The sequence below is a fragment of the Salvia splendens genome, chromosome 22 (assembly GCF_004379255.2).
Source record: "Salvia splendens isolate huo1 chromosome 22, SspV2, whole genome shotgun sequence".
NCBI classification, from domain to species: Eukaryota; Viridiplantae; Streptophyta; class Magnoliopsida; order Lamiales; family Lamiaceae; genus Salvia; species Salvia splendens.
The window spans coordinates 21,470,659-21,495,385 of record NC_056053.1 but is presented as its reverse complement, the minus strand read 5'-3'; the positions used below and the strand labels follow the sequence as shown (position 1 = coordinate 21,495,385).

The 24,727-nt window shown below is 38.5% G+C and overlaps 3 protein-coding genes and 1 pseudogene across 7 annotated transcripts; 3 read left to right on the top strand and 1 right to left on the bottom strand.

Moving 5' to 3' along the window:
• Nucleotides 1-2,111: 2,111 nt before the first annotated feature.
• Nucleotides 2,112-6,857, top strand: LOC121786028 (annotated as a pseudogene).
• Nucleotides 6,858-8,321: 1,464 nt separating this feature from the next.
• Nucleotides 8,322-12,144, top strand: LOC121787443 (protein NEN1-like). Its single transcript, XM_042186165.1, has 6 exons — nucleotides 8,322-8,733; nucleotides 9,140-9,297; nucleotides 9,633-9,679; nucleotides 9,958-10,021; nucleotides 10,798-11,591; nucleotides 11,728-12,144. The coding sequence occupies exons 1-6, from the start codon at nucleotides 8,460-8,462 to the stop codon at nucleotides 11,960-11,962; spliced, it is 1,572 nt and encodes a 523-aa protein (XP_042042099.1). The 5' UTR covers nucleotides 8,322-8,459; the 3' UTR covers nucleotides 11,963-12,144.
• A 31-nt stretch (nucleotides 12,145-12,175) lies between these two features.
• LOC121787444 (vesicle transport v-SNARE 13-like) lies at nucleotides 12,176-18,231 on the bottom strand. Of its 3 annotated transcripts, none has more exons than XM_042186168.1 (6): nucleotides 17,927-18,231; nucleotides 17,719-17,812; nucleotides 13,856-13,914; nucleotides 13,591-13,776; nucleotides 12,792-12,962; nucleotides 12,176-12,554 (listed from the first exon to the last, which is right to left on the bottom strand). In XM_042186168.1, the coding sequence occupies exons 2-6, from the start codon at nucleotides 17,810-17,812 to the stop codon at nucleotides 12,402-12,404; spliced, it is 663 nt and encodes a 220-aa protein (XP_042042102.1). In that variant the 5' UTR covers nucleotides 17,927-18,231; the 3' UTR covers nucleotides 12,176-12,401. The 3 variants fall into 3 exon arrangements, with proteins under 3 accessions (XP_042042102.1, XP_042042101.1, XP_042042100.1); XM_042186167.1 differs by having other exon boundaries at nucleotides 13,588-13,776; nucleotides 17,719-17,841; nucleotides 17,927-18,230; XM_042186166.1 differs by having other exon boundaries at nucleotides 13,588-13,776; nucleotides 17,927-18,229.
• A 2,819-nt stretch (nucleotides 18,232-21,050) lies between these two features.
• On the top strand, nucleotides 21,051-24,238 carry LOC121787517 (probable xyloglucan 6-xylosyltransferase 5). 3 transcript variants are annotated; one of them, XM_042186266.1, is made up of 2 exons: nucleotides 21,051-22,850; nucleotides 23,615-23,932. In XM_042186266.1, exon 1 carries the CDS (start codon nucleotides 21,443-21,445, stop codon nucleotides 22,814-22,816), a length of 1,374 nt encoding a protein of 457 aa, XP_042042200.1. In that variant the 5' UTR covers nucleotides 21,051-21,442; the 3' UTR covers nucleotides 22,817-22,850; nucleotides 23,615-23,932. The 3 variants fall into 3 exon arrangements, with proteins under 3 accessions (XP_042042200.1, XP_042042198.1, XP_042042199.1); XM_042186264.1 differs by lacking the exon at nucleotides 23,615-23,932 and adding an exon at nucleotides 23,961-24,238 and having other exon boundaries at nucleotides 21,054-22,850; XM_042186265.1 differs by lacking the exon at nucleotides 23,615-23,932 and adding an exon at nucleotides 23,968-24,238 and having other exon boundaries at nucleotides 21,055-22,850.
• The last annotated feature ends 489 nt before the right edge of the window (nucleotides 24,239-24,727 follow it).

The following is a 24,727-nucleotide window of genomic DNA, read 5'->3' as shown; positions in this document are numbered from 1 at the left end:
ATTCTTATTTATACATTTTCCAATATATTGTTCATTGCATGTGTGAATAAACATAGTTTCTTAATGAGGAACGAATTCACAAATTGACCGAACTAACTAGTTCATAATTGTAAATTGATATGCTGAAGTCCATATTTTTGGCTGTAAATAAGATATTTTATAGGAAGAAAAGTTAAAAACATAGAAAGTGATAATGTTTAGATTTTATTAAAATAGCGTATGGTATGGCACGGCAAATTATCGTTATCATATACACATAAAATATTAGTATTAAATTTAAACCGAAATTTGTGATGTTGCATGTTTCCATATTGGGATGTCAGCGCACATGGTGGTATATTTAATACTTGTGCCAAATTACAATATGAAATCTTTTATTCTTCAATCACATCATATATATCTCGAGTAACTATTAAACAATTCGAGTGAGTACATAGACTAGTGTGTATAGTGTATAATAATTAAACAATTCCACATTTCAAACAATTAAATTTATAATTGGGTCTACTAAATATAAAAAGACACCAGTTTATAGCTTGTCGTTTAAATTTTTTGGTTGTTGCTATCTAAGACTTTCATTGATGCTTTTTTTCGCAAAATATATACAACATCAGATTTATTCTGACGTTGCATTAGGCTACCAACCTAATGCAACAATTAACGAACACAGTAAGAAATGTTATTTTTAGTGTTTAATGATGGACTCAAGTGGTATAAGTCGTAAATAAATTGATTATATGTGGATAATAATATGGAACAAATTTTCATATGAAATGCTTATATTTTTATGGGACGAACAAAAATAAAAAAACGTGTACATACTTTTATGGAAAAAATGAAGTATTTTTAAACCGAGACCAGATGTCAAATGTCACTATATTTTAATTTTCGGTTAAATACGTGTCAAAACAAAACATATATGCAATCAGAATAAATGCATTGGGCCGTTATCAATATAAATTGTCTTAGCCCATAAGCATTGGCCCGTTACAACCTAGACAATTTATTCTATTAGCCCATGATACGCACAAAGTTATAAATGAGCTATTTATGAGAAAGAAAATGATCCATATTTTGTTAGTTTATGCGGTTATGTGACATACAAATGTTTTCCAATTCTAATATATGGAAATGAGAAATAAAGATTAATTCTTTAAAACTAGAAACTCGGCATGTCGTCATTAATGCTATATCGATTTATTCCTTTGAGATCAAACAATTTAATGGAAAACACAACCAATAGTTTTATTTGAATTCTGACTTCCCACTTTAAAGCCCATTACTTTTTAACTATACAAACAGAATTCATAATTTAATACTACATTCATCCCCTCAAAATAAATACTATGTATTTCGTATTTGGTCCATCCCCAAAAAATAAAAAGTTTCTATATAAGAAAATTTTTTCCTTTCCAAAAAAGTGGGACCCATTTTTCATGAACATATTTTTCTTTCTATTTTCTTTTACATTATCAATTTTGCATAAAAACTCGTTTCATTTCTAAAGTTCTTATTTTTAGACGGAGGGAGTATTTGTGTATACTTGAACTGTGTAATTGACTAATGGCAATGTACTCAAGTGAAGTTAAAAAATACTTCTGATATCTCAAATTAATTGATAACTATACTATATTTCTATTTTACACGAAATATTATAATTTTAGTACTTCTATTAAATATTTAAACAGAGATCAAATAAACTAGAAAATAGAATAAAATATTAGGAAAGTAAAAAAGAATAAAATAAGTAAGATTATGTTTTTTTTTTGTTACTTCCTCCTATCGCAAGTTATTTGAGTTGTATTTCGTTTTAATTTGTTCAAGCTGCTTGAGTCATTTTTTTTATAGATAAAAATAAAAAATGTATTCTCACTTATTTTTTATTTTACACTTTATTCTCTATTCTATTTTATTATCTCCATCTAATGTACTAAACACATTCTGTTCTTTATTTTATTATCGCCATCCAACTTTATATACACAATTTTCTTAAATAGCTTATAAAAAATGCCAAAATAAAATGGGACGAAATAAATATAGAAAAATTTAAGTGAAATAAATACCAAATTAAAATACGAAATGAAGAAGTAATTAGGGTCAGCTTTTGCAGTAGTAGTACATTTTAATCAAATGATTTATGATTATTGGCATAGAATGATCCTGAGGTGCTTGGTGAATCTGAAGTGGAATGATCCCGAGGTGCTTTATCCCTTGATTGCCTCAAAAGGAGCAATCTTTAAAGAAATAAAGAAGATTAGTGCTAAATAACATGGCGTCGGCAGCTGCTTCTCTGGGTTCTTCAGCTTAATTCAGTCAGTTTCCGGTGGAATTAAAGGTCAAAAGCTCTCTCTTGCAACCCCCACTTCTCTCATTTCTACAAGGTATTATTCTGATGCAGCCCCTTTTCATCTTCTACTACTCATTTTGATTGTTTATTGGTCAAATTTCTTGAATTTTTACAACTGGGCATTGACTTGCTCTCCAATGTTTCGACCGGATCGATGATTAATGTGGCTATTTTACCTCATAATATGCTTATGGTTTGAAAATTAATAAAAATCATTTCTTGATGAACTGGAATTTTGGGATTAGCATAACCTGTTTGTGAATATGCTTCTGTGGTGAAATTCAACCAATTATGAATCATTGGACTTGAAATGTTAAGGCCCCTTCTTATATTTCTTACATTTTGATAACAGGAGAAGATCTAGAGCTGTAGTTAAGGCAACTGCTAGAGTTGATAAGTTCTCCAAAAGCCACATAATTGTCTCCATCAATACTTTCTGCTAATTTTGCCAAATTAGGAGAGCAGGTATATTCAAATGGCATCTGTTTCAAACAATTTAAGCATCAATTTGGCGATTTATACAGAGGTGCTGCTTCCTTACTATGTTATCACACAACTAGGTCAAAGCAGTGGAGGTGGCAAGTTGCGATTGGATCCACGTTGATGTGATGGACGACCGGTTTGTGCCAAATATTACAATCGGCCCCCTCGTAGTCGATGCCCTGTCACTGATCTCCCGTTGGATGTGCATTTGGTAACCGATGCTTGAGTTTTTTGTCCTTAAACTATGCAATGCTTCGAATCAACCTTTTCTTAACATTATCAAAGCACGGCAGATGACTGTGGAGCCCGAGCAAAGAGTACCAGACTTCATCAAGGCTGGAGCTGACATAGTTAGTGTTCATTGCGAACTAGCTTCAACCATTCATTTGCATCGTACAGTGAATCAAGTAAGATTTAAACTAGTGTTCTCATTTTATGTATGTTGTGCATTCGTTTTACTTGCTTCTGAAGGGTTGGCAGCGGAAGCATGCATCACATTGATCACATAAAAATTCTGATCTATTTAGCAGATTATTTAGACAAAATCTATTCGCGTAATTATCACGTGTATCATGCTCATAACTTGAATTTAATCATGCTTTAGCGTAATTGAAACCTAAAACATGCTTACTACGGAGTTAGCCAATTTACCTCGTTAATTCTCTAAAGAATCGAAGTTGGCTAGCGCCTTCTCCACGTGAAGATCATGAGTACTAAACCACGGATCTTCTGTCTGGTTCTTCCCGGACTGTACGCTGATATCAGTGTGAGCTGATCTCACCAGAATACTAGAACTTAAATAAAAAAGACGAAAACTACTCATGGGGGAGCTGAAAAATCGTCCCTCGTGTGCAAGGAGAGGGGGACGAAAATTTGGAGAAAAATTAAGTGTATTTTCTGTTTCCTTTATTTTCCTATTTATATTAAGTCACATATTAGGCCCAGTCAGAGATCTATGGAAGAATTTGGATATGACCTCCCCCAATTAGCTTTTTACTAATTAAATTGAACCCACAATTTAATATAAGCTTATATTGGAATACTACGAGCAGCCATTACAGAAGTAATATTGCACTACCCATCCAAATCCGAAATTACAAGTATTCCGGGTTTCCATTTGTTTGTCGTTCATTTCCCGTGCTTAAGATAGAAACGTCCATTAATTAATTAATGTCTGCTATGAACTTAATTAATTAGCATATTATTAACTTCAAGAGTGGACTTAGCAAGAAACGCTTATTTATTATTCATAGAGTAATCAAACTCCACAACTAGCTAGGTTCTGAATAATAAAACCTTGTTTCGAGCTCCTCTTGTGGACGTTATCAAACGAGACTCACCTCGCGGACGATTCAATATAATAGCAATCCTAGCACCGCTAGATATCAATCACCACTACCCAATATACCAGAATTCTTGGGTTGCGAAAAACCCGCACCTTTTGGTAAGTCAAAGTAGTGCATAATCGATACTGTATGCTCAATGCTAACGCACATTGATTAAGAAATTAATTATCAAGACCTCGTCTTTCAGTAGATAGCATAAAGACTCGTCTGACTGTTAGATCCAATTCAGTGCTATACCATACCAATGTCATCTTATTTTAGTAAGACTTAGAAATATGCGGACTGACATTGCAACCTTTCACGATAGGTAGTCTAGGCCTATCTAGGTTGTGAAATTCTTATTTTTCTTTATTCAGAACTGATCGTGTTACCTTAAAGTGGACGGCACCCACAATCGATCTACTAAAACAAAGACTTAGACTTTGTTACGTTACTTATACATTTAAATATGCAATAAACATCCATTAAATGTAAAACATAACAACATTATGGCAAAAATAATCTGTTGCATCCATTGGAAAATAAAATATAGAGTTTTACAGTATTCAATCACCCGAAAGGTGATTTCTAGTATACAAACTCTAACAGCTTCAACATTAGCACCATGACACTGAATATCAAATATTTGAAGTACGTTAAGCCTCTGGTATTTCAGTTCATTCTTCGGAAATGACCTATAGACTGTACATAGAGTAACTAAGACATCATTGGGAAATTTGAGTGAAGCATATTCAATAAGAGTTGTTTTATCTGTCATGTTAATGAAGCTTGTACACTTCTATTTATAACATGTAGATTAAATTTCACATGACCAAATGATAGTCACTCACTTGGTGTTTTTTTTCAGATTCAGAGCTTGGGTGCTAAAGCCGGAGTTGTCCTGAACCCTGGAACTCCATTGAGTACAATAGAGTATGTTCTTGATGGTAAGATTCAGTGTCTCCTTTGAGAATCTGTTATGGCAAGTTGCAAAGAGGATAATGTCAATAAAGAGCCATAACTTGCCATAATAGTAGCTTAAACGACCACCGGATTAGAGCTAACTCAATAAAGAGCCATAACACTGGTTTGAATTTTGAACAGTGCTTAATGGTCACATTCTTAATTCTTAAAAGTCACTTTATTTTTACGAAAACAATTTCACTTTCCCTGTATTTTTGTGTGGCTAGAGGTTGGGAGATGTGAATTTAACACAAATTAATTGAATTTTGAATCTCAGTAGATGGTAGGGTTCTCATACTTGAGCAGTTGAGCTGCTGTCTCCAGCAGTGTGCTCGGTTGAGTGAATTAATGCCTTCTCCTTTTTTTCTTATCTACAGTGATTGATTTAGTTCTGATCATGTCTGTAAATCCCGGGTTTGGTGGGCAAAGCTTCATAGAGAGCCAAGTAAAGAAAATATCAGACTTGAGAAAATTGTGTGCTGAGAAGGTAACTTGAATATGGCTGTTTACTTCCTCCCTTGCTTTCTTGCATGCAATGCTTCTAGATTTCCCTTACTCTTTTAAAACATTTCGTTACAGGGAGTGAACCCGTGGATTGAGGTAGATGGCGGAGTCGGTCCAAAAAATGCTTACAAGGTCACAACACTGTCTCTTTTCTCTTTATCAATTACTACTAAAGATTACGACGAATTCTGTGAAACTTTTCGTTCTCAAAACCATCATATTAGAATCTCGAACTTCCATACACATTCTCATCTTTGAGGAGGATCGATTCAAATGTATATGATCCTGATCTTAGCCCATAAGTTAAGGCTAGATATGGTCTTAAAAATTGAAATTTTCCGTATACCATTGTTTCTCCCTGTCACCTTCTTGTTGTTCCTTGATAGACTATATAATTGGATAGGACTTCATTTGCTTCTGTTTTTTCCTAGTTGGGCCGTTCAATTGAAGCAGTTATTTTGCTTGAGGAAGAATGAACTTATGTGCAATCCATTGAGATTCTTTGAACAGCAAACTCAAGTTTTACCAGTCTACTGAGAAACGAAACGTAGATCCTAGGACATATGAAAATAACTACTGTCTGTAGCTATCTTTTCACTTTTATGTGTTTATTTTAATATCTTGGCACAGGTAATTGAGGCTGGAGCCAACGCGTTGGTTGCTGGCTCAGCTGTGTTCGGAGCTCCTGATTATGCTGAAGGCAAGGATACAGCTGCTTCATCCGGTGTTTATTGAAAAATTGGTACTGAGCGATAAATCTAAATTTCGTTTTTATTGTGTCTGCACTGCAGCTATCAAATGGATCAAAACCAGCAAAAGGCCTGTAGCAGTTGCAGTATAAACTTTCCATTCTCCCTATTTCAAGGTAGGATCTTACTATGTTTTTTGCTTCGAAACTTCTCAATATTGTCGCCTTATTCGCTCTAATCATCTCAGAATTGCACTAGTTTATCGTTTGGAAACGTTACTATCAGCACTAGCATTAGCAATGAGCAATGTGATTTTATACTTTTATATGTTTGCAGACGAGAAGCAGAAGCAGACGACGACCAAATAATTACAACGAGATGAGTGATTTAGATGTATCATGGGAGTAGTGTTTGTAGTATAATTTGAATGAATATGATTTTGAGTTGTAGAAATACATTCTACAATAGCTACTCTGTCCCAAAACTTTCCCTTCTTTACAAAATGTACATTACACCATTGATATTAAAGAAATGAGCTCATTGTTATCCGCTTGGATCAGTTCAAATTGCTAAAACAGCAAAACAAGACACATTCTTTTAAGCCCTCAAATCAAAGAAGTGTAGTGTAAGAAAACACATCAGGCTTGTAACCCTTGATTGCCATTTCATGTAAAAGCCCCAGGTTAGGCTGTATGCCCGTCTCCATCATCTGCGAACAAATCTCGATTCCATGCTCCTTTCTTGCGGTATCCATCAATATGAGTGTTATACCGAGCCAAACGTGTTCTTTTTGCATAATAGCAAGAGGTGGCCTGCATAGACATAGTATGAGCACTTGGCGTTTTCTACTAGCACGCTTCGCCGTCATATAAGGCTCGGGTGTTTGTGGTCCTAGAGAGCGCTTGTGGATATCATGGGTGATGCATTATAATGTTCAACATGATCGTTGAAGATTAAGGGCTCATCGCCCATGAGCCCTTAATCGGGCCAAGGAGGATATAGTCAGCTTGTCAAACTCGTCCACAACAACCGATCCCCCAAATAAAAGTGAGCCGCAACCATTATAAGAATACTTAAGGCGCATGAGTTTTCGCACGATGTCGCTTCCCATGATCTTGTCAAGCATATTTTCGCATGATTTGGTCACACCAACTACGGGTTATAGTTTGATTATGTATTTTTTTACTTAGAATAATGTGTAATTTTAGAAATTTAATTGCATATTTTTTGGCTTTCATTAAATTGCTATTTTATGATTTTAATTAAATTATAAATTTAATTTAATTATGATGTAGGAGTATAAAATAGTGGAATAAATAAATAGTTAAAAATATATGATACTACTGCTATATAATAGAGGTGAAATAAAAATTTACGATATGGAGTAATAAATGATGTAAGAATTAATACACACAAAATCGGCACGTACCTGAGTGAATTTACATTTAGTTCAGATATAAAGAGTCAAAAACCATACTTACAAATTTTCAAGACATATTAATCATTAAAATCACAACTTTCTCGTCGATTTTGTTGTCATGTAAAATATAAATTTCTTAATTTATGAAAAGATTATGATTCAAAGACATAATAATAATATCACTGCATAATTTCTAATTCTGTAGTAATACAGTAGTAGTATTATTTTTATTTTTGATTAATTTTGATAAGCTTCTTTTTTATTTTCTTAGAAATAATCAAAATAAACTGTGATTTTAGAATCCAAAACATATTTTATCATTATACTTTTGATTTATAATCTATATAATTGATTTATCAATTCACTGTATCTGTCGAACACATAATACAATTACTACAACTTTCAAATATTTTACATATGAGCATTGAATGAAATTTGATTTTTCCAAAATAACTCATAACACTATAATAGTAATTAATTAAAACATAAAATTTCACATTATCTAAATGTAGGGTACAAGTAAGGGATAATTCTTTGTGTAGTAGTGTAGGGGCATAACAGTAACACCACATGCATCCTTGTTTCGTGTGACTCTTTCACACGTATTCCATTTTCTCTCTAAAACCCAAAATCCTTAATCCTTCTTCCTCTATGAGATATACTCATGCTCGTAATAGTTGATACATCATCTTCCCTTTCCCTCCAAACAACCTAAATCAGTGAACAAAATGGCCGAAGAAAGCTCCGAGATAGTCTTCTTCGACGTGGAGACAACGATCCCCACCCGAACGGGGCAGGGATACGCCCTTTTGGAATTCGGAGCCATTGTGGTTTGCCCCATGAGGATGGTGGAGCTCCGGAGCTACTCCACCCTTATCCGACCCGCTGACCCCTCGCTAATCACCTCCCTCTCCGTCCGCTGCAATGGCATCACCAAGGACACCCTCGTCCCTGCTCCGAATTTCGCTGATGTCGCAGATCAAGTGTACGACCTGCTGCACGGTAATTTCTCGTTTTTCTCCGGAATTAGGGATTCAGCGGTGTGTTTTAAGTATGAGAAGCTGTGTTCCACTTGATTGGATTTTTTGCGTCATTTGCTATTGCCGTTTGTTATAATTGCGGCTCAATTTGAGAAATAGGGTTTATGTTTATTGGTAAAGGAGTTATACGTGATTTTGTGCATTCGATGAATCATGAAATAATCTCAAAGATGAATGGGGTATTAATTCATTTGATTGGAATTTGTGGTCAGTGATAATTTATTGGTGATAATTTATTGTTCTGACTAAGTCTTAACAAATTTTCAGTGGTTTAGTTGATTTACAACGGATTGGTTTTATTCACTTTTTTTTTCTTCAGATTTTTGAGTTCTGATAATATTGTACTATTTCAATGTTGTGCACACCAGGAAGAATATGGGCTGGCCATAACATATTGCGTTTTGATTGTCCTCGTGTACGAGAGGCGTTTTCCGAGATAAACAGGCCAGCTCCAGAGCCTAAAGGAGCTATAGATACGCTACAACTGCTAACACAAAAGTTTGGAAGAAGAGCTGGTGATATGAAGGTATATACTTACTATAGTCGGAACTGTTAGAGCTTCCATCATCATTCGAAAAGATAAATCTTAGCTTTTGTTTTAAAATACACATCAGAGCAATTCTTTTACATAGAAAATCAAGCATAATTTGTTTTTATGTATGCTTGTCAAGTTCTTTTTTCCCTTTTCCATTTGCTGAAGAGAGGAAAACCAAGGATTGTTAGCCAATATTTGCTACAGGAACCCCATATTGATTTTGGTTCTGTACTAGTCGGCCTCATACATCATAATATAGCTAAAATTTAATTTTAGGTGCATGCTTCATATGTTAATTGAGTAATGATACTGAGATTTGCTTTCAGATGGCAACTCTTGCATCATATTTTGGGCTTGGAAAGCAAACACATAGGTGAGTGTGATCTCTTTATTTTCGTGTCATGTTCTTACCCGTTACTTTAATGATCAATGGATTTATCTATCTGAGATGCAAATGCTTTTATTTGTCTTAAAATGTTATTCAACACTATATTACTATAATTTGTGGCATGTTTGATAACTACCTATTCATTTGATTATGCACAACGAGATTTCTCTTTTTTTAAAAAAAAATTTCAAGATCGTAGAGATTTGCGATTTTGTCTCTCTGTTGAAATTTTACTTTGCTGACAATTTGATGCTATTCTCCAGGAGTCTGGATGATGTACGCATGAATCTTGAAGTCCTTAAGTACTGTGCAACAGTCCTGTTTTTGGTAATTTCTCAAATTTGTAGCTTTTATGGGGATTCTCGAGCTCTGTGGAATGAGCTTTATTGTCTATTATTTTTACACCATTCGGCTGCATCTTTTTCCACATAAAATGAGATTATCCAATGGCATCATTTATTATTCTTCTGAAGAGTTGGTAAAGGGAAATATGGTGATAGCTGGAAGGTTGTGTTTTGCTAATTTGTGTGTAACTACGAACTGGAATTTCGTCACCCAAAAACACGAGTTCTACTTTTATGAAATGATTTTTACAAGAGGCCCATTCTTTTCCGTATCAGCTTGTTTACGTGACAATGTGAGGGCTAAAATGCTACGTCCCATTAAAATATGTGCACTTTCAATTTTCGTCCGTCCCACAAAAATATGTGCATTCCATTTTTGGAAAGTTTTATCAATTTAATAATGTAGGTCCCACTATCCACTAATACTACTTTAACTACCATTCTTCTTATCTTTCTTACTTTATCATACCATTCTCCTCTCTCTCTTACTTTACCAATTTGTCTTCATTCCCGTGCCATACTCATTGCCCATATTTTTATGGGACGGAGGGAGTATTTCTTAAAGTGGTGATTACGACAGATTTAGTCTCACACCAATAGTTTTGTAATATGAAATGGAAACTTGCTTCCTTTTGTCAAACTCTAACTGAGCAATTCATCTACTCTCCCCATATCCTGCTTTAGTTCTTTTTTGAAGCTGTCAAATGTTCGATAGAAGTGTTGAATCAGCTATGATATTGGCCTTTCACTTTGCCGCAGGAATCCACCCTTCCAGACATATTAATTGAGAACAGCGAGGTTTTTCCCAATGCGACCACAAGAAGACGAACTAATGGAAAAAATTCCACACAGCAGATTGGGAAGGATGAAATTATCAAACCACCTAGCGACAGGTTTTCATGTCCATCAACATCGTCGCCATCTCCAATGAAGATTGAATTTCCATCAACATTATCTCCATTCTCAGTAGATATGCTTAAGGCGTGTACGGTTGGTCAAGCGAATGTGTCAGCTGAACCCAGTGCAGCCGGTGCTGGTCCATTTGACTTGGGCGGTATGCGTGCTGGAATGGAAGAGCCTCTTCCTGAGGACAGTATGGAAGAAGAAGAAGAAGAAGAAGAAGAAGAAGAAGAAGAAGAAGATAAAGCTGCTATACCATCTCAAGAGTCTTCAACTTCAGTAGTGGATGGATGTTTCGACAGCTTTAATGACTTCTTGGAGCCTGATGGTGTTTCAATACCTTCAATATCTGTTACTCTTGCACCTTTTTACCCTGGAATTCAAAGAATACAAATATTACACCAAAACTTCCCATTGCAACTTAAATGTGCAAGCTTGAAAGTTCGTTTTGGGATCAGCACGAAGTTTGTTGATCATTCTGGTCGGCCACGTTTGAATTTTGTTGTGGATGCATCACCAAAGTTGTGCAATATTCTAGATGGAGCTGATAGGCTAGCGCAGAAGCTTTCGACTGATTCTGGTAGCTCCTCTGAGTGGCATCATGTAGTAGCTAGGAAGCAAGGGTTCTTCAACTCTCCCACTGTCCGATTGCAGTAAGTTCTTTCCCCTTTTCTTTCTAGACCAAGAAAGGAATGATGTAACTGTCAAAATAGAAGATAACTGAATGTTGTCGCTTTTGATTAATGCTGGGATAGAATTGAATATCTAACTTTACTTTATGCTACGCAGCGTACCCACTTTAGCAGACGGTGAAATCAACCGATGGACAACAGAGATATACCAGAAGGAGATTTCAACCACACACAAGCTTGTGTTTAGCAGATACGATGTTGCTGGACTGAATTCGTTGTTCACTCCGGGGCATGTTGTTGATGCCTATTTCGCTTTGGTTGCCTACGACTTTCAGCAAAATGCCGGCATCCGATTAGTGGCAAAAAAACTGATTGTTCATCCAAGTTCATGATAATTGCTAGTTTGATAGCGCCCTAACTGCTGGATAGGATACCCTTTGGATAGTCATATAAGAACTCAGTACTGATGATGCAAATGAAGTCATTTTATACTAATACATTTCTCTTAGAAAGTTATTTATTTGTAATCAAGATTCAACTTACAAGTTTTATAGTGTTAAATACTTTCATCTGAGTAGCATTTCTTGTATTTTAACATTTCATCAGGAACAAAAGGAATTACATACAATGTTCGTGACTTTCCAGTGTCTTGCCTTTCAATTGATCGAAGCGTTATCATATTACAGTTACCATAATATTTTGAGATGCAAATTAAGTCCAACAAAATCAAGAAAGCGACAATCACACATCATAAAAAATGGTGTATTTTAAGACATCCACATTTGGGAGTGGAAAAATAAAACAGGATGTCCAATCATCAGAGCTGACGATCTAATGGATCAGCTTGAAGTAAAGAACGAGAAGAATTGCAATAATCAAGACTGCAATAACTGTTCCAATCATCCACTTATTTCTGTTCATCCTTCTTGACATGTTGGTGAGAATCTTTTTGCTCCGGCCTATGTTGTCATCCACCCCGTGAAGCTGCAGAACATAACTCCGTCAATAAATCAATCTTTTGAACTCAAACAGTATCACGCTTCATCGCTTACTGCTGAAGGTATGTGACGAGAATGAATCTTATAGTACTCCACTAATTATTCATGTTAGTAGCAGAATTGAACCTTATGTGAAGATTTTGGCTCAGCAAAACTATATCAAAATGGACAATTCTTGAGAGTTGAAACCACAACATTAGAAGCTAAAGAGAGTAAAACCTACAGTGCCATGTGCATGCAGAAGTGATTGACGTTGTTGATGCAGATCTTGAAGAATTGAGACACCAAGCTCCTCAGTTTCGAGCATTGTTTTTCTACTTTCTCTGACCCTTTCGCCTGTCTTATTTAGTCTTTCAGTTGACATCAACAGCCTTGCTCTTTGATCAGCTGATACCTGCACAAAGGGTATACTTGAAACTTTTCAATAAATAATGCTATGCAAAATTTGGGCCAGTAACTGATCATACACTATGCAATAATAATAGAAGTATCTCTTGCACGAAAAAAGAACAGAAAAATGAAACTGTTCCAGTCTTTATTTTGTAAAACTTAAAAAATTGAAATTTCACAAACTCTTGCTTAGATTTTCTAATGTTGTTTTATCCCAGTGACAAGAACTCATTTATTATGGAGTGCATAGAATGAACTCGACTCTCACGCCCACAAACCACATGTGAAGAGCAAACTTCACTAGGCAAGCCTGCTACAAGAATCAAGATCAACTAAAGAAGTATTAGCAAGGGAGTAGAGTTTGAGCCCTACAACTGCTGCCATCACTTGCCCCAAAATCTTAGTTACCCATGAGGGGCATCAAAGGAAACTTCCCAATATGAAAAGTTAATCAAAACGAAAGTTTCCAATTATTAGGGATTACTCTTGGAAAGCCAAATACAAATGCAACTGAACTATATGATTTATTGATAATTTCTGTTTAACAGGATGTCTCAAATTGTAAATGAACAATCATCCAGCATAAAGTATCATTTCTGCAATAAGAATAGGAAAAAAGGAGACAATACCGCCATTGTATCTGTCAATCCAGATTCCAACAACTCATCCCTTGCAGCTTGATTGGCATTAGCTGATGTGATTCTCTTAACTTCTGATTTCAAATTGTTCAAATCATTTTTATATTCTCTTAGTTTGGCAAGAAGCATGGCCTTCACACTCGGTGGCAAGCTCCTAGCTTCAAGATCCATTTTACGTATCTAGACAGTAAGCTCAAAGTGTAAGTTTACATTTTAAGAAGTCATTATATGTCATTTTTACTTGTTTGAAATACAATACCAATGACTCAGCATCCCCCAATCGTGTCTGTATTTCAAATACTTTCTGTTTCTTTTGTTCTGCATCAACAACGGGGTTGTGTATTCAGCAAAACAGCAGTGCACAAATGCAGACAAATACATAAATACATGAAGAACTCTGTTAATAAACGTTTCTCATGACTCGTGAGCTATCAGTTCAATTCTATCTGCTGCTCTTAAGTACATAAAGTCCAAAGTTATGGTGTTCGTGTATAAATTCCTCCAGCTGTTTAAACTTGATTGCAGTATGCAGTATTGATGAATCGGCGAATTTCTGATGTTTGTGAATGCAGGAAAAATACAGATCACGACACAAATGATTTTACGTGGTTCGATTTACCGAGGTAAATCTACGTCCACGGGACGAAAAGAGGGCAGAGTTGTATTGCTTGATCTGTTTTTTACAGCTTACAAATACAAACTTGCTATTTGATATTTTATCTCTAGAGAGCGAGAGAGAGAGAGCACCCCATCTATCTGATCTAAGTTCTATTTATACATTGAACTAAGATCGTGGCTTGCATCACCACTAATGATGGTTGTGGATGTCGTGGAGGTCATGCGATCCTGCATGGGCCCACTATCCTGCATGAGTTAATGGCTGCTTGACACCACTAAATAGATCGTGGGTGTAGTGGAGATCGTGGAGGTTCTGACATGAGTTGACTATCTCCCAGTTCGGTCAAATACTGAGACCGAACTGCTGAACTATTGCCGAGCAGCTTTTGCCGGTCTAAGAGTAGAGCTTGATTGGTCGGCTTTTACCGAGCTGTAGGCTGGGGCCGAACTCTTTGGTAATGCCGATCTGATACTCTTCCTTGGGCTTTGGGCTGATGGGCCGTCACTGCTGTTGGGCTTGTTTAGTCCGTACTCCATCACTACCCCCCCCGAAAAGCGAAGTGAATCACTTCGGCGAAGCGAGTCACTTCGGCATCCTGGATAAAGGTACGGGGTAAGTTGATGTTTGTCTTTGGTCTGATGAAATAAACATCTTTGACCGGACTCGTCTTTGGTCTGATGAAATAAACATCTTTGACCGGACTCGTCTTTGGTCTGATGAAATAAACATCTTTGACCGGACTCGTCTTTGGTCTGATGAAATAAACATCTTTGACCGGACTCGTCTTTGGTCTGATGAAATAAACATCTTTGACCGGACTCGTCTTTGGTCGGATGAAATAAACATCTTTGACCGGACTCGTCTTTGGTCGGATGAAATAAACATCTTTGACCGGACTCGTCTTTGGTCGGATGAAATAAACATCTTTGACCGGACTCGTCTTTGGTCTGATGAAATAAACATCTTTGACCGGACTCGTCTTTGGTCTGATGAAATAAACACCTTTGACCGGACTCGTCTTTGGTCGGATGAAATAAACATCTTTGACCGGACTCGTCTTTGGTCTGATGAAATAAACATCTTTGACCGGACTCGTCTTTGGTCTGATGAAATAAACACCTTTGACCGGACTCGTCTTTGGTCGGATGAAATAAACATCTTTGACCGGACTCGTCTTTGGTCGGATGAAATAAACATCTTTGACCGGACTCGTCTTTGGTCTGATGAAATAAACATCTTTGACCGGACTCGTCTTTGGTCTGATGAAATAAACATCTTTGACCGGACTCGTCTTTGGTCTGATGAAATAAACATCTTTGACCGGACTCGTCTTTGGTCTGATGAAATAAACATCTTTGACCGGACTCGTCTTTGGTCTGATGAAATAAACATCTTTGACCGGACTCGTCTTTGGTCCTAATTTGGCGAGTTTTATCGCTGGGATCGAACTTTCCCTTGTCCTAATTCGGCGAGTTTTATCGCGTGGATCGGACTTTCCCTTGTCCTAATTCAGGCAAGTTTTATCGCGTGAATCGGACTTTTGTTGCAGCTCGTTTCAGACGAAGTGCTTGATTCTTAAGCTGAATTGTGGTCTTGTATCCTCTTTAGAAGCTTGGACTTCACAATCGTTAGCTTGCAGCTCGTTTCAGACGAACTGCTTGTTTAAGCCGAATTGTGGTCTTGTATCCTCTTTAGAAGCTTGGACTCACAATCGTTAGCTTGCAGCTCGTTTCAGACGAACTGCTTGTTTAAGCCGAATTGCGGTCTTGTATCCTCTTTAGAAGCTTGGACTCACAATCGTTAGCTTGCAGCTCGTTTCAGACGAACTGCTTGTTTAAGCCGAATTGCGGTCTTGTATCCTCTTTAGAAGCTTGGACTCACAATCGTTAGCTTGCAGCTCGTTTCAGACGAACTGCTTGTTTAAGCCGAATTGCGGTCTTGTATCCTCTTTAGAAGCTTGGACTCACAATCGTTAGCTTGCAGCTCGTTTCAGACGAACTGCTTGTTTAAGCCGAATTGTGGTCTTGTATCCTCTTTAGAAGCTTGGACTTCACAATCGTTGGCTTATTGCAGTTCGTTTCAGACGAGCTGCTTGTTTAAGCTGAATTGTGGTCTTGTATCTTCTGTAGAAGCTTGGACTTCACAATCGTTGGCTTATTGCAGTTCGTTTCAGACGAACTGACATCTCTTCGGTACGGAGGAGATGGAGTTCTCCTGTGGTTCCGGTACCGAGGAGGAACAGGAACATGTCGGGGTTGAGGATTCTTCTTTCCGGAAGACACGGCACTACTGCGGTAGTGACTTTCATGTCTGGAGGAGGAAGGAGAATCCACCCTTTTCGTCTTCGGCTCTTGGCTCTTTTGCAGGAAGGCTAAGAACTCATCCTGCTTCTCAGCCAAGAACAGCTTGACAGCCTCATTCAAATCAGGCTGCTGGGAAGACTCGGTGTGTGGACCTTTTGAGCGGCTTGTTCCTTCTCCGTGAGAACTGGAAGTAGATTTTTCACGAGGCTGCTTTCCAGGCCTATGGGCTGCTGGATTAGCTTCCTCATGGTTATCACGGACGGAGGCACGGGTGTTATGTGATCTGGTATGCATTTTTTTGGTAGAAGAGGATCAAAAACTCGCTTTATCACAAATTTGGTTCTCTGTTTCCCACAGACGGCGCCAGTGATGAATCGGCGAATTTCTGATGTTTGTGAATGCAGGAAAAATACAGATCACGACACAAATGATTTTACGTGGTTCGATTTACCGAGGTAAATCTACGTCCACGGGACGAAAAGAGGGCAGAGTTGTATTGCTTGATCTGTTTTTACAGCTTACAAATACAAACTTGCTATTTGATATTTTATCTCTAGAGAGCAGAGCACCCCATCTATCTGATCTAAGTTCTATTTATACATTGAACTAAGATCGTGGCTTGCATCACCACTAATGATGGTTGTGGATGTCGTGGAGGTCATGCGATCCTGCATGGGCCCACTATCCTGCATGAGTTAATGGCTGCTTGACACCACTAAATAGATCGTGGGTGTAGTGGAGATCGTGGAGGTTCTGACATGAGTTGACTATCTCCCAGTTCGGTCAAATACTGAGACCGAACTGCTGAACTATTGCCGAGCAGCTTTTGCCGGTCTGAGAGTAGAGCTTGATTGGTCGGCTTTTACCGAGCTGTAGGCTGGGGCCGAACTCTTTGGTAATGCCGATCTGATACTCTTCCTTGGGCTTTGGGCTGATGGGCCGTCACTGCTGTTGGGCTTGTTTAGTCCGTACTCCATCAAGTATCATACTATCAGTTAACAAGTTAAGAAAGCAAGTCCAAGTTCCTGGTCTAATCTTAGCACCAATGTCAAAATTAATTCTCTTACAATTGGGATGCCAAATTGAAAAACCTAATGTCAAGAACATATAATTGAATAGTGAACTTAATTCAGCTACTGCAGTCGAATCAAAAACTCCACATTGAATAACAAAATGTATAAAATAGCACAGTCGCCTCACCTCCATCAAGGAGACTTGCTGAAGTAATCTTTTTGGATAGGTTAGCAGACAGCTCGCAGTACTGCCGCTCATAACCTTCGAACGCTTGACTCATCTGAATCAACGCTAGTATGTTAGAAACTACTGCAACAAGGAATATAAAAACAACCGAAAATTCAGAACGCAATAGATGAAATTGTGAGAGGATCAGAGAACAAAGTCCACGCACCTTGAAATTGAACGGATCGGCGTAGATCGGGATGCCGAGAATGATCTGATTTGATCGAACAACCGCCGCGTTGAAAAGGCCTTTAGGTGTGTAGTCGGAATGTGGTGTGAACGGATGATTGGTGACAATACTTTCAGTAAATGAAAGTTTCCAATTACCGTTTACAGCAATCGAAACAACGAATACGCGTAAACTAAACTTTGACTATAATTTTGGGATTGCCACCACTCCAAAAATCACGCCATTACTGATTTATGCATCCCATCATTGTCGGATTAAACTAGAATTGACACACAGCAATTTTCAATTATGTGTTCAATCACAGATTCACAGCTGTTAGGGCATCCACAGTGGTTTTCGCCCAGCCATAGCCTAGCCACAAACTCTTCCTGCCACATCATCAGCACTAAAAATCCTCATGTCACATCATCAAAACAAGCAAATAGCCCAGCCATAGCCCAGCCACATCATTCAAAATTATATAAAACAAATAATGAACAATCACACAAAATACGGAATTAAATTTACGCCACAGATATGGGAAAATGCAACAATTTTATTTAAATTTATAATAAATTACATTTTAAAAAATTACATAAATTTAAATAAAAACTAACGTCTTGCAATCCTCCGCGCCCATAACTCTTCAATTAAATCCTTTTGGGGTCGAATATGAGCATCCGTCTGACGCATGTCGGTATGTGCTTGAAGGAGGGCTTCTTCATCGTGAGGTACTCCACCTCGTACGTTGGCGGCGGCGACGCCGTGGCTTGGACCGGCTTCATTATCGTCGTTGGCCCAATCAGTCAGTTGTACACCTTCATCTTCGACAATCATGTTGTGCATGATAATACAAGCGTACATCATATCAGCAATGCAGTCAACATGCCACAAACACGTTGGACCCCTAACCGCCGCCCATCGAGACTGGAGCACACCAAATGCGCGCTCCACGTCCTTGCGTGCCGACTCCTGCCGTGCCGCAAAGTAGGCCTTCCTCTCATCTGATGCGATCGGATCGTCTTCACAAACACGGGCCACCTAGGGTATATCCCATCGGCCAAGTAGTAGCTCATATCATGCCGGTTGCCGTTGGTGACAAAACTGATGGCCGGCCCGACGCCCTGGCACTGCTCGTTGAAAAGGGGCGACGAGTTGAGGACGTTGAGGTCGTTGTTCGACCCAGCTATCCCAAAATACGTATGCCAAATCCACAGCCGGTAATCAGCTACGGCCTCGAGGATCATCGTGGGATTCTTTCCCTTATAGCCGGTCGTGTAGAACCCCTTCCAGGAAGTGGGACAGTTCTTCCACTCCCAATGCATACAATCTATGCTGCCTAACATTCCCGGGAACCCATGCTTCTCCCCGTGCATCTGCATCAGATCCTGACAGTCTTGGGGGGTAGGGCTTCGAAGGTACTGATCACTAAATATTTCAATCACGCCCTCACAGAAATACTTCATACATTCCAGGGAAGTCGTCTCACCGATGTGGAGGTACTCGTCCCACATGTCTGCCGCGCCTCCGTAGGCCAACTGCCGGATTGCCGCAGTGCACTTTTGAATAGGTGTGTGGCCGGGTCTGCCAGCAGCATCGTGCCTGAAGCGGAAATACATATATCGCTGCTCCAAGGCGTTAACAATACGCATAAACAGGGCTCTGCTCATCCTAAAACGTCGCCTGAAAAGGTTGGCGTTGAACCGCGGCTCCTCTGCGAAATAGTCTTCGTATAGGCTCTGATGTGCAACTACGTGATCACGATCAATCACTTGTCGGCGATGGACAACTGCCCGAGGTCGAGGTACCGCCGGCTGCAAGGCGCTTTGCATCCATTGGTCTATCCCGCGGTTGGTATATGCCTCAAGCGCTTCGGCCATTCGACGTTCGTACTCCTCAGCGTCCCCCCCACTACCTCCACTACTACCACTCGCGTTACTCATTTCTCGGTGTTGATCTTGTACAGAAATTAAGATAGAGAGAGTACTCGTTAATACAAGTGGTGCGAATGAAAATGAAGTGCAAATCGCGTATATATAGTGTTTCGAAAAAGAAAAAAAAAACCGCTGGGCGGATCGCCCAGCGCATAGCCCAGCGGTTTTTGACCGCCTAGCGCTAGGCGAAATTCATTTCCGAAAAACCGCTCGGCGGTTTTCGGCTCCTGCAATGGTTTGCCTAGCAACCGCCTATCGCCGGCGCTCGGCTAGGCGGTGCGCTGGCGCCATTGTGGATGCTCTTACTAACTCGTTAAATCCAAAACTCATGTTATTTTCCGTGAACTTCAAAAAAAATTCTATTCAGATCGAATTGAGAAAATTGTTCATTCAAAAGTTGTGATTCTTAAAGACCATTTTCTAAATTCGTCCAAAGTTTTACTTTTTTAAAACTAGTGTCCCTTAATATTAACAAAAAAATTATACTCATATAATTGGATTTAATCCAATGCAATATATTTCTGACCCTAGAAAACAAAATAATCCAAAAACACATTGGGGAAGTTGAATTACTATCATCAAAATGTTGAGTTTAACCTAATATGTCAATAAAAAGTTGTCACTAATATCTTACCAACCCAACTACTCGTCTACTAATATGTTTTCAACAACCAATCTTTCAATGTTTCTGGATTTTACATATTACATTGAATTGAACAACAATAATTCAGTTCATTTAAGGTCCGGTCCATGCTCATGTTAAACAAAATGTGTATTGAATATAATAATATAGATAAGAAAGATATGGAGAGTGTGAGAAGAGTAAATAAATGGCCACACATGGAATGATCCCCACACAATTCGGCCACACCTAACACTATTATATTTTTCAAATCACTTGTCATTTGCATCTACTGTGTGCAAAGCCTGGTCACATTTTCCATACTACTATTACCTTCAATATTCCAATCTACTACCGTCGATTTGGCCTCGGATTGGATCGACGGTTTCATTTTTTAGAAATATAACCACTTTTCATCGGCAAAATATGAACGGTCGATTTGGCCTTGGATTCCGATCACATGGTTATCATTTCACCGTCGAATTCAGCAGCCCTCACAGGTAACCTAACCACGAAATTCAGAAAACACTCGAAACAAAAATGGTGAAAAACAAACTTCACACAGACGCGTGAAATCCAGCCCATAGATAGCGCCTTTGTCGCCTTAATTAACCATCGTCGTCGTATTTTTAATTTATTATAATTAATTTTCCAAGTGACCCACTAATTATCATTAAAAAATCCAAAACCTCGCATTAAATTAATCTAAGATGCCACCAAAAAAGAAAAGAAGAAAGAAAATCGCAGTCGGTGCTTTGCTTGCTTGCTTCCTTCTTCGTCTCCACTTCCTCTTCTCCACATTCATCCCATTTTTTTCCTCTAAAGTGAGGGGAGAGGAATATCGAGGTGGGAAATGTGTGCATACTAAATTTTCTGAATCGTGGACGACTTGCTAAGCCCACACTCTTCCTGCTTATAAACCCTACCTTTTTCTCACTTTAGCAGCTTGAATCCGAGTAGATGGGATCGGAGGGAGCTTTCTCCGCTCAGAAGCGGAGCTCCGGCGCCCTACCGACGGCGAACGCCGCTGTGAACGGAGGAGCGCGGGGCCGTGCCGCAGCTCTGCTGCCTCGGGGGCGGCAGATGCACAAGACGTTCAACAACATCAAGATCACAATCCTCTGCGGCTTCGTCACGATTCTGGTGCTGCGAGGCACGATTGGGCTCGGGAACCTCGTCTCCTCCGAAGCCGACGCGGAGAATCAGCATCTGACTAAGGAAACGGATAAGATCCTCGATGAGATCCGATCCGACAAGGATCCGAGCGACCCGGACGAGGCGCCTGTGCGATATCTCAGCCTCAATGATACCTTCAGCTTAGGGCCGAGGATCAGCACTTGGGACGAAGATCGCAAGGTATGGCTTGAGAAAAACCACCAATTTCCGAGTTATGTTAAGGGAAAACCTAGGATTCTGCTTGTGACTGGTTCGCAGCCGGCGCCTTGTGACAATGCGATTGGTGATCATTACTTGCTGAAGTCTCTGAAAAACAAGATTGATTACTGTAGGATTCATGGAATTGAGATCCTGTATAATATGGCTCATTTGGATAAGGAAATGGCCGGGTTTTGGGCGAAATTGCCGCTGCTGCGGCGGTTGATGTTGTCGCATCCAGATGTGGAGTGGATTTGGTGGATGGATAGTGATGCTATGTTTACGGATATGGTGTTTGATATTCCTATTGCCAAGTATAAGGATTATAACATGGTCATCCATGGCTTTCCTGATTTGTTGTTCAATCAGAAGTCGTGGATTGCGTTGAACACAGGAAGTTTCCTGTTCCGGAACTGCCAGTGGTCGTTGGATTTGTTGGATGCTTGGGCCCCTATGGGACCCAAGGGCCCGATGCGTGAGGAGGCTGGAAAGATCTTGACGGCCTATCTGAAGGGGCGTCCGGCCTTTGAGGCCGATGACCAGTCTGCTTTGATATACTTGTTGCTTTCGCAGAAGCAGTGGCTGAGCAAGGTGTTTGTGGAGAACTCCTTTTACTTGCACGGATTTTGGGAGAGTTTGGTGGATAGGTATGAGGAGATGATTGAGAAGAACCACCCGGGAATGGGAGATGAGAGGTGGCCGCTGGTGACGCATTTTGTGGGCTGCAAGCCCTGTAGTAAATCTGGAGATTATTCAGTGGAGAGGTGTTTGAGGGGTATGGAGAGAGCTTTCAACTTTGCAGATAATCAAGTTCTCAACTTGTATGGGTTAAGGCATAAGGGATTGGTTAGCCCAAATCTAAAGCGGATCAGGAATGAAACGGCTGCTCCTTTGGTGAATGTAGATCAGTTTGATATTCGGCATGCAGCTGCTCACCACACCACTGAACCTCGGAGCTAGCTATCCCGCCGGAACCTTTGAGAACATCTTGCAGGTAAATTACTACTTGGCTTTTGAGTTTGATGACCGTCTCTGATTTGGTTACTTGCTTGATTTGGTTATATTTACTGATCTTGGAACTGTTGTATTGGGGTACTTGATTTGGAATTCATTCAACTATTACTCTATCTTGAATTCATAATGAGTTTGGTTTATAAATTGTAGATCGTGCTTTTAACCTTGTGCTGCTATTTATTGCTACCAGATCATGTGTTCGCAACCTAATGATTGCAATCTCTTTAGTTCTATCATCCATTACCTTAATGTTGAAAAAACAATTTCATTGAAAGTTTGAATTGGTTCAAAATCTTAGTTACTGTCAACTTTCAACTGTGATCTGCTTAGGCTATACTGATAAACTTTACCCCACCAACCTAAGATTAATTAATTGATAATGCCTGTGATTTGCTCCATTTTTTGTTGTGAAGAGTGGACACTTAATTCCTAGGCTTCAATTCATTTCCCCTGATTTTGTTATTACTATTTACCTGTATAAACAGGAACTTGACTTCAATTTACCTTACTACTCCGCTTTCCTACAATTTAAACTACATATCTCTACTTGCTCTAGTTTCCAACCTATAGTCATCCTTTGCTATCAGACTCTACCAGCCTCATACATGATACATTTATTAGGAAAAGTACTCTGCTGTCACTAATGTTTAATATACATTGATTTAAAGTTAATATAATTTATCCAAAAAAACTAAATAAAATTGATTGATTCAATGCTAACTTTTTTCTTGCTATCCAAAGCAGGTAACTAACTGTAAACATATTTTGCATCCCAACTTATGTCAGATTGAAGGAATATAAAGAAAGTAAGGTGACACAAAAAGTATATTCTATGTGTGGGAGATATAACATACAAGTCCACATTATATTTATTTTCATCATGTATTTATTATATTTGTCTCAGTTCACTATACATTAATTTCTCTCAGCCTTCATCATATTTAATATTTCCATCATGCAAGTTGACATCTTTGTAGTGTGTGATTTGAAATTTGCTCGACACTCTGCCTTGTGATAAATGTGATGTAACTGGAAATTTTATCGAATAACTCTATGATGGTGAATTGTTGTTGATATTGTTCTGTTGTAGTTTACAGCTTCCATTAACAGGGGAGGGATCAAAGACATTGTGAGTTCATGAACATAGGGAGGTGGTGCTGGATGTACTGTTCTGTAAAGCCAGAAAACATGGAGAGAAAAAAACCTTTGTGATAGTTTTTTTTGTTTTTTGGGGTTGATTAAAATAGCTGTTGTTTAAGTTTTAGCCTTTTTCATTGGTTTAGGTTAAAATTTGGGTTCTAATTCGATCACGTGTACTAGTATTACACATTATGAAATGTTTGTTATAAAGAGAGCACATTTATTTAACTGGCAGAAGTTGCTAGTTCTACAAATTCAAAGATTGGTTTCTTTTTACGAGTATAATATGATTGCCGTGTTTGTTACATTATTCTCAGATTCTATAAAGTAATTTGAATAAATGAGACAACAATTTGTACAAATAAACCCGTAGCGATTTAGCACAATGTCCTAACCCTAATCCTAATTGAAAAATAGAGTTAATCACGTCAAACTGTTCATGCAAACAGAAACATTTTTATTTATTTATTTTGTGTTATAAATAGAAATAATGTAAAAAGGCATGAAATTTTAATTTTAATTCGAGCATATCTCTTCCCTTATCTCGCAAAGATTTGGTTTAAAAAATAATACTAGTACTAATCCGTTTTTAAAGAGGTATATTATGTGAACTCATTCAACTTTAATTTATCGTGTTTGTATCATGTGGTTTATGTGGAGTAGAAAGTTGGAAGGTGAAGGAAAAATGAATCAAGATTTGTGGGGAGAGCTGCCCTC